Source organism: Apaloderma vittatum, unplaced genomic scaffold, assembly GCF_000703405.1.
Source record: "Apaloderma vittatum isolate BGI_N311 unplaced genomic scaffold, ASM70340v1 scaffold33486, whole genome shotgun sequence".
Taxonomy (NCBI): domain Eukaryota; kingdom Metazoa; phylum Chordata; class Aves; order Trogoniformes; family Trogonidae; genus Apaloderma; species Apaloderma vittatum.
This window is the reverse complement of record NW_009721760.1, coordinates 1-8,987: the sequence shown is the minus strand read 5'-3', so window position 1 is coordinate 8,987 and position 8,987 is coordinate 1. Positions and strand designations below refer to the sequence as shown.

The 8,987-nt window shown below is 48.3% G+C and overlaps 1 protein-coding gene across 1 annotated transcript in view; it reads right to left on the bottom strand.

The window, feature by feature from the left end:
- Positions 1-6,661, bottom strand: part of SCYL3 (SCY1-like 3 (S. cerevisiae)) — a 13,797-nt gene extending 7,136 nt beyond the window's left edge. Inside the window, exons 1-8 of the mRNA XM_009871522.1 lie at positions 6,424-6,661; positions 5,820-6,005; positions 5,053-5,166; positions 4,128-4,184; positions 3,284-3,386; positions 2,605-2,716; positions 1,848-1,925; positions 1-4 (exon numbers count right to left, since the gene is read on the bottom strand). The exon at positions 1-4 is cut by the window's left edge and continues 166 nt beyond it. Of these exons, the coding sequence (XP_009869824.1) occupies positions 1-4; positions 1,848-1,925; positions 2,605-2,716; positions 3,284-3,386; positions 4,128-4,184; positions 5,053-5,166; positions 5,820-6,005; positions 6,424-6,588 (819 nt within the window). The 5' untranslated portion in view covers positions 6,589-6,661. The remainder of the gene's footprint in view (positions 5-1,847; positions 1,926-2,604; positions 2,717-3,283; positions 3,387-4,127; positions 4,185-5,052; positions 5,167-5,819; positions 6,006-6,423) is intronic.
- Between the last annotated feature and the right edge of the window lie 2,326 nt (positions 6,662-8,987).

Below are 8,987 nucleotides of genomic sequence, written 5' to 3'. Positions count from 1 at the left end.
GAATCTGCGTTCCAGGAGACAGGAATTAGAGTCAAGGCAGCCTTCCAGGCTTTAACGACTGCTTCTCTTAGTATCACTTTCCCCTCGTTTTGTACCTGCCTCATCTCTTACAGTGTCCCATTGCAGCCTCTCACTCATCTTGCTTGAGAAAAGGCTGTTCCACCCACCACACAAGGGAAGTTTTCCCTTGCTAAAAGGTAACCCAATTTTGAAACCACTTCCATCTAACACATTTTAGAGGTGTCCAACAGAGCATGAGTTCGGTTTATATATTTAAGTCTCAGGGCTTGATTTTGTGCAACTGCTCCTCTGAGTAGGATTTTCATTTTTAAAATCTCACAGTGACTGCTTTTCTCTAGGCTCGGAGGAGACTAAGAGCAACTGTGCACCTGCTGTGAAAGCCCCTCTGCCTGATAAAGGGGCAACACTGCCCTATCTTCAAGCAAATTATTCAGTCCCTCAGTAATCACTGCTGTAACAGAGACAGCGGGAAGCATTCTGAATGCTCCTGCTGAGATCCCCTTATTTCCTCCTCTTAAGTCTCAAACTATTGAAATCAAACTAACAATTACAAGTGATGGTGACCACAGGATTATAAAACAGGCAGGAGGACAGCTCTGTAAGAACATGCAGGCTCTTTTATGTGAAAGAATAAAGACACTCTCAGCATCTCCCTTTTTCAGGACTTTTCCACTACTACACAAAAGCTTCCCTTACAGAAAACTTCCTGGGGACCATGACAGTAGGATTTCCTGCAGATGTTGCACTTCTGCAGCCGAGACATCCGTTACTGACAACAGCTTTACCCTCACAGCGATGGCACTACAGGATTAATTTGCCCAACATGTCTTATCGAAAAGTCTCCCATTATTAGCAGTTTACGAGACCTGCCTAAATAGAAGATATCTTCAGCCTCCAGAGGTGCCTGGTGCTAGATTTCCCGTTTTGTGCAAAGTCACATCTAAACTAAAGCTACTTCTGAGAATGAAGCAAGAGAAAGACTTTTTTTTTTTCCCCCCTACCTGAAAAGAAGCTCTCTCTACATATTGGAGTATTTTGAAACGGGGTGAGCAGACAGCCTTTGAGTAAAGCAGCAGGACCCCGAGACAGCTCCACCAAGGAGCTGCTCCCCAGAGCTCGAGCAGATGAGCTGTTAGGCCACGCTCTCTCCTCTACAGCACAGCACACGGATCCTTTTCAAAGGATTCCTGCTTAGCCGTGTCGCGGTGGGAGATGAGACAGTGCTGCTAATGCGGGTGGAAGAGAACCTGAATTTAACTTCTGCCAGTAACATCAGCATTGTGACACGATATGCATTAATGCAAGTGGAACGTGGACAATGGAAAGATTCTTTCCTTTTCATGTCCCTGTACTCCTAGGACAGCTTCTGTTCTTGGCCCTGCAGTTCAGCCCAGCTGCTGGCAACCGGGTGGGATTCAGAAAAGCACCCCCGAAGTGATACATGTCACTACGGTCCAGTTTCCGACGGATTCTCCAGCGACAGAGCAGGAGAACCTGTAGCAGGTAAACCCACTGCTGTCCCTGTGGCTGTGCACAGCCTCACTGGCGACTATCAGAATGGTATCAAGCAGGTACCGCTCCTTCCGAACACCAAACCCTTCACAAGAAACTGGGAGAGGTGGGAGTGAAGGTTTCCTCATTCCATCATTACTTTGGCTGGAGTACCCAAAACATTACAGGGCAAACAATGTTTTGTGAAAGCAAGCAAAATCTGTCACCTGAGCAACCACCTTTTTGGCCACTAGCCTTCCCAGGTCCTCCTACAATCCCACTCAGCAGAGTATTTCTGAAATAAGAGGCTTTCCGATTACAGTTCCTTCACTTACTTGAAAAATTCAGTTTTTTCCTCCTCAGACTTTAGTGTTAAGGTCTTCAAAAAATTCACAACTTCCAGAAAATCATTCCTAAGCACAAAAACGTAGGCTGTCAAGTATGATCCTTACTGATGCTTCAAACCACCCACAACTAAGAGACTGCAACCCCCCATCCCTCATTTAGCAGGGAGAACTAGACAGAGTCAAATGCTGGAGAATGCCGGCAGAGGTGCAACCCGTTACCCGAAAGCTGCGCCTGCACAGTGCTGCGCTTTGGAGTCAGCACTTCATGGGGAGACCTGGGTAACACGGCATCAGCCTCCTCTGACCACCTCAGCAGGGCCAACGAGGACAACAAGATGCCCACCCTACACTAACGACACCACCCAGAGCAGCGCTCCGGTGACAGCAGGCCCAGCTCAGCGTGGATGAGCTCGCATCCTGCTTTGCCCCAGCCGTATCACTAATGATTTTATTTCCTACAGCATTTCCAGCTACCTCCCATGAGCTTGGGAAGGTCCAACTGACTGTGTGTGGCTGAGGGACATGCTTCTGCCACTACTTCTAGCTCAGCACCTCCTCTGGAAGGCTGATAAAGCTCTGCTGATTTAGCTCTGCTGATTTAAGAAATCTCTTTGTCAGAGATCCCAGTAAGAGGCAGGGATTAAGGCTGTGCTGCCCATCTGATAAGTACCACACCTCCACAGACGTAACGTATTTGCAGCACAGAAATAAGCAGTATCGACACACAGGATACTCTTTTCCTTACCTGAAGAACTCGTGAGACACTAAGCTGGACAGTGGTGGACGACACTTTGGATCCGGATTCAGCAGCGTACAGTGCAGGGTTTGCTGAAAGCTGGAGAGAATATCTGCTGAAACTGAAATCAGAGCACCTACAGTTAGATTTCTTTTGCGACACCAAACCAGCTATGTTCAGGAGACCTCTGCCCTCCCAAAACTTTATTTTTAGCTCTATTTGATAGCAAAATTGCTCATATCCATCCCTAATGGAAGGGGAAATAGCATTTCCATTTCGCTTCCTAAGATGTTTGGCTGCTGGGGCACCACAGAGTGCTGTTGCCCTCGCAAAAAAGCTTCCTGCTCCCTCTCTGCGAACAGGCAGCAGCCCCTGCTTCGCCGTGGCACACAACACCCACACGCCTGCGTCCACCACCTGCGATGAAGCGGCTCACGGGGCAGGGCCGAGCAGATTTGGGAGTGCTCATGTTACATGGCCTGGTGACCTCCAGCCACATCTGGTCATGTTCAAACGCAGGGAAAGGGGAATACAGGAGAAGCTGAAGCCTGCATTTTAACGTAGGAAACACAAAGAATTACAATGGCCACTGAACCTGAAGCACGCCTGCCAGCTGCAGGAAAAGGCAAACAGCTCCAAGCACGCAAGGTATGAGCTACAGAGGCCCGCTGACAGCAAAATACCTCACCCTCATCATTTAGGACCGTCAGGAGATTTTCAACCATCATTCCAAATGCGTAGGCATCCCTCGCGTGCCCATAGCTGTTGGGCAGAATTTTGAAATCTGCAGACTGAAAATAAAAACAAAAAAAAATCAACAAAGCAGGAGTTTAGGAACTACCTGGCAGTCTGCACGTATCTCTATTCCCTGCCCCTTGCCATATACACTCTCCAATTCTGTTTACAGCACCAAAGCTCCACTAAGTACTCTACGAGTACAATATTATGCTAAAAAAATCCCTGCCGAGGAATTTATAACCCAAAGGAGCAACTACGTCACGACCAAACAATTCCCCAATGAACGCAGGCAGCAACGGCCGGTCAAGAGCTTTCAGCATTTCTATGGAAACAGGTGACAGAGAGAACAAGTGCTCCTTCAGCATAAGCAACTCACAGAATGCTTAATGGGCAGGAGGTGATTAACGAGTGAAAACCAAGCTGTTACAAGAGTTACACAACCGTGTGACCACAGAGGTTCTGGGCAATTGCAGCAACTCCTCTGTAATTTTTGCAAAGCTTTGGTCATTTAGAAGCATTAAAGCTGTAGCACAAAGTGTTTGAAAAAGAAATGTTATGAGAACCTGCTGTCCTATCACTCTTCCTTCAGAATTTCACTTCCCTGTGCCCAACAGCATTCCCAAAACAGGGATAGGATGGAAAAAATGAAGAGAGAAAACCTCAGATATTATCCAATAGCCACTTCCTCCAATTCAGGCATAAGGAAACAAAACATGTGAGTGCAAACTATTTCCCAAACATTGCACTTTTATTTGTTGCTGGCAAGAAGTTCCTCCAGCAGTGACAATACTCACCATCTCCTCACGAGGGATGCACGACTGGTCTCGCACCGACTTGACATGATGGAGGAACTGGAAGGAGAAGAGGGGAGACATGAGCTGTTTGGACCATTTATTTGTGCCAAGCAGCAGGAGCAGGTTCTGCTCTCTGCCCTGCCTAGAGGGGAAGCTCAAATGGACCCGGTGCAAAGCGCCGAGCAGCCCTAAAACAACTTCAGGGCATCACATCCCTTCAGTCCTATTGCCCCGTGTGAATGGCGAAAGGACTTCATGAGCTCTCAGAGTCGGGTATTATTGCTGTGCTCTTTGCACTGTTGTGCGCCACCACGCACGCCAGCTGTGTGTCTGCCTCATCCCTTCTGGAAAGCGATTTGTGCCAGGGACCCTCAGTACGCTTTGTGAAAAATTTGTGGATCCCCAGGGAGAAAAGGCAATGTGCGTTTCCAACACAGTGCCAGGCTGCGGCAATGACTCTGCACAGCATGCAGCAGAAACCAAACCAGTCATTTTTCTGCTAAGACCAGTAACAATCAATGAAGACACCAGCAGCAAAAGCTAAGAAGGCATTAAAATTATTTTTCTTATTGATTCATTTCAACATGGATCTTCCTAAAAGTTAAAGCTTTTTTTTTTTTTTTCTGTTTTGGTTTGATATTAAATCAGTCCAGAGAAGCAACAATTTCTTACTCTCCCCAGAGGCTCCCTTAGAAAAGTAGCTGGTTTTTGGCTACCAGGGAATTAGTTCCTGTTTGTGTAGGCACTGTACTTTACAGTTATGGTGTCCTTAAAGATTCAGGTCAGAGCTGGAACTAAGCCAACACATTTAACAGTAAATTCAGACAACTGGAAGAACTTGGGCCTTTGCACCATAGCTGGTCAGCTGCAGCAGGCCAGGAGCCCCCTCCCAGGCATCAGTGGGTGCACTTTGCTTGGCTCTTACCTCTGGGGTGGCTTCACTGAAGTTACAGACTGTTTCCATTCCTCCCAGCTTCCAGTGCCCATCCTCACTTACAAACACGGACGATAAACAGACATTGTTATGCGTTAGGTTTCCCTAAAAAGAAAAAGAAAAAGAGGATGATAGACTTCAGGATAGTTAAAGGCATAAAATCTTACATCTGCAAGGAGCCGAGGAAAAGCTGCCGAAAACCCCACCATTCTACAGGTCCTTCAGGACTTTGTGGGTGACTAGCGGGTCTCGGGCAGAAGGGCTGGGGTTTTAGAGCAGACAAAGCTCTCACTGACACAGCCCTTGCAAGGCAACTGTATTTCTAGAGGAGAGCTCCAACTATGAACGCCAAGCCCAAAAGCTAGAGCCTGGGCTGGGATGTAATTGCAGTCCCGGGCAAACACACAGTGCTAGAACAGGGGAGCGGCCGCACCGATCTGTGACATGTGGCAGCAGCTGTAAATAAATGCCAAGGCCAAGCAACCCCATTTCCCTACAGTAAAGAAGCACTGCAAGTGGATGTTTGTTCATGAACTAAGAACTGCTTCCTTTCTTCCAAAACCCACAGCATTTTCAGTTAACTTCCTCCTATGAGGCAGCCAGTGATTTTAGCAGTTTCAGCCCAGTGTGTTTCAGCCTGTGCGTTTGTCTTTTTGTGAGGAACCGTGACAGAGACGGCCATCCTGCCAAGCCCAGGTGCAACGCCCTCCTGCTACATTTCACGTGGCTCCCTGACAACTGCTGCCAGCGGCACCTACTCTGTCATGCAGGAAGATGAGTGCCAGCAACACGTCATAGATCCCCGCGCAGATTTCTGCAGAGGAGAGCGCCTCCAGGACCATCTCCAACGGCTTCACACGTTCTGTAACCAGGTGGATCCCATTTGCTTCCACGGTACAAGAGAGGAAGCGCAGAAGACAAGGGTGGCGCAAAGTTTTCAGGTGCTTCCAGAAAAAAAAAAAAAGACATCTGTTAAATCTCATCCAAATTTACAGAGCCCATCAACAAGCACCCGACACGCTCACTCATTGCAGAGCTTTTTATAATACATCTAGATAAAGTCTTACACAGAATAAACACTGTTTTGGGTAGAATCTACCCAAGAAAGACTCTCTGACTTATATCTGCAGAAAAAGATCAGCACCCTGCGAAGTAGTGCAGACGTTACTACCGGAACATCGCTTCCCGCCACCGCTCGCATCGTGCGGCGCTCGATAAGCTTCACAGCTTTTCCCCCTGCATGGCAGTTGTTTGCAGCCAACTTCAACCTGTCCCGCAAGGGTCTGAGCCTCATTAACCGATTCCTACCCCTCCGAGAAAAAAGGAGGGACAACTGTGACAAGTCTGGCCCAGGCACGGTACCTTGGCAGCTTTATTGACCTTATCTTCATTCTCCCGCTTGTACACGAAGACCGAAGCAAGTTTGCCATCCTGTAGCACGGCCGGATAAACTGTGTGTCCAGTTGGCAGCGTGAATGGCGGCTCTTCTAGTGCGTAGCTCTTTAAAGCACTGTTCTCCGAGCCCATCACTTGCCGAGTTCAGCCGTTGTAGAGGTTCCTTCTTGACGACACACAGACCTTTGGATAAAAGAAGATTTTTATTTTTTTTGGACCAACTTAGTTCCAGCAGGCACTGTCCAGTTCGCCTTCAGAGCATTTTCTGCAAAGCAGGTAACAGCCATGAAGAACCTCCTCCTGCCAGCATCCTCTCCTTCAGTTTAAGGGCAAGAATAAAATCCCCACTGTTTATTTTGTAAAGGAAACCACATGTCCACAAAAGGGTTCAGATCTACAGGCGAGCAGGTCTCTCGCTGTGGAGCTAGGACCACACCGGCATCCGTGCCAGCATCGCTGCCACCAGACATAACGGGCTCTGACACACAGCTGAACAGACAGCACCGCATCCACAACTAGTCCTTGCCCTGGCTACCAAACCAAGAACCCCTCAGTATCCCCAGCCATGCAGACACCTGCTCCAGAGGTTACTTGAGATTAGGAACTGTGACTGCCACCGCCTCGGGGCACAAGGACTCCCCAGGCCTTCTTAAGAGCAGCCATTCCTCGCTTCTCCAAGCCACAGAGGATTTCAGTGAAGCTACAGTCAGGTAACCTCCTCCAGCAGCACATTCTCTCCCCCCACCCCTCATTACCCTCTCTCCATCTGACAAATATTCCATCTGCCTGCCAACCCTTTCTTCCTCCCACAGCCTCTGTCAGGAAGAGGCTGACACAGATTTTTGTGCTGCTTCCTCGCGTACAAAACTGGCAAAACAAACAGGCCGATTGCAGAGGCTCTTTTAGAAAACACTGACCGAGCACATGCTCTGTAATCAGGCTTGTGATCACAGGCTACGGGCAAGATCCTGAATACTGGTCTGTACACACAAGTTAGGGAACGATCTTTGGGAACACGAGGAGAGAACAAAACCTCAGATTTCAGGAACAGCGGGGAAAATATTGCCCACCCCCAAGCATTTTTCACAACCGGAGAATCACTTTATGGTGGTTGCTTTCAGCCGTGGCCCCAGGCTTCAGGAGGGTAAAACACAGCAGCCCCTCAGCTCCCTGACAGAGCTGCTCCAGCGAAGCTGCTGGTCTGGCCCCTCGCCCGCATCTCTAGTTCAAGCCCTCCCAGGAGCAACAAGGGCAGCAGCACTGGGGAACCAGAACACAGTACAGCTCTTACCTGTTTGATATGAACAGACCTTCCAGAACAACCACTGCACTCTGAAACTGTGCTCTTTGTTGTTTGTTTTTCTTTTAATTGAGCTTCTGTGTCCTGATTCACCTAAAATCTAACACTGAATTAACTACAGAACATGCAGCTTCCTGCCACTCTCTCCCCTCTAGCATCAGGGATGGATCTGCACCTTTTCAGCGCCAATTCCTTTAATGCAACAAAGAGAAATCTATAGAATTTCAAACTGCAGCTTCACAGCACTACACAGAGGGGTGAGGAGATGAAAAGAACTGGTCACACACTTTTCTAAAAAGGAGTTTCTTGTGAACTCCTCAGCACAAAAGGCTTCCTCTCCAGCTGGTCATGAGAGCTCTGTTCTGGCTCAGCCCAGCTTAAACTTCCACACCTGTGTGCGATGGCATTGGCAGCTCCTCCCGGGCACAGCTGAGTGCATTTACCCGCACTCTGCTCTGCTTTTTTTGCCAACTCTTCTTTAATTATGTCTCAGTCAGATTTTGCACAGGACAGCTGAAAGTATATGAGCTGGCCTAGCTCCTCCCGTTCCTCCAGGTACATATGGACATATTCATCAGTTACAGGTTTGGCTTCAGAGATGCCCACAGTTCAGAAATCCTGTAGCACCAGAGCAATTCAAACAACTGCGATCTACTCAAGTGACACTGCTTCGAACAACCGAACAGCAACAGCAGCTGTGAAACCATAAGACATGCTTTTCAGGAACATACCAGCTTTGCAAAATTATTGCTTGGCTTCTTTCCTTTTTTCACAGCACTTCAAAACACGTTGGCTACTGAAAATCCAGCAGGCAAAAGCGTATGGAAAGGTGCACACCTAGGCGTGGCTAAAACCCACAGAAGAATTCTTCTGATGCTAAACTAAACTATCATTCACACAACCACACCGTGTAAGGGCCACATACGCTTTATGGGTTAAAAGTACTGCCCGCATTAGAACCCTTTAGTATGTTTTTTTCAATGAGTTGTAAACAGGAACCTCAGGTGCAGTACATGGTGCACCGTGTAGATGGAGAGGAGCCCAGCAGGGACAGCCAGGAGTTAAGACCAAGTTGGGTTCATTACTGCAAACTGCATTAGAGTGGGAATTTCAATTTAGCTTCTTTATGGAGCGGCAACACCCCACCTGAGAGGTATCCACCTGAAACACGGGCACGGAGCCCCCCACTCGGCAGCTCAGAGCGGGGCAGCCCCGGCTTCCCGCTCACCTC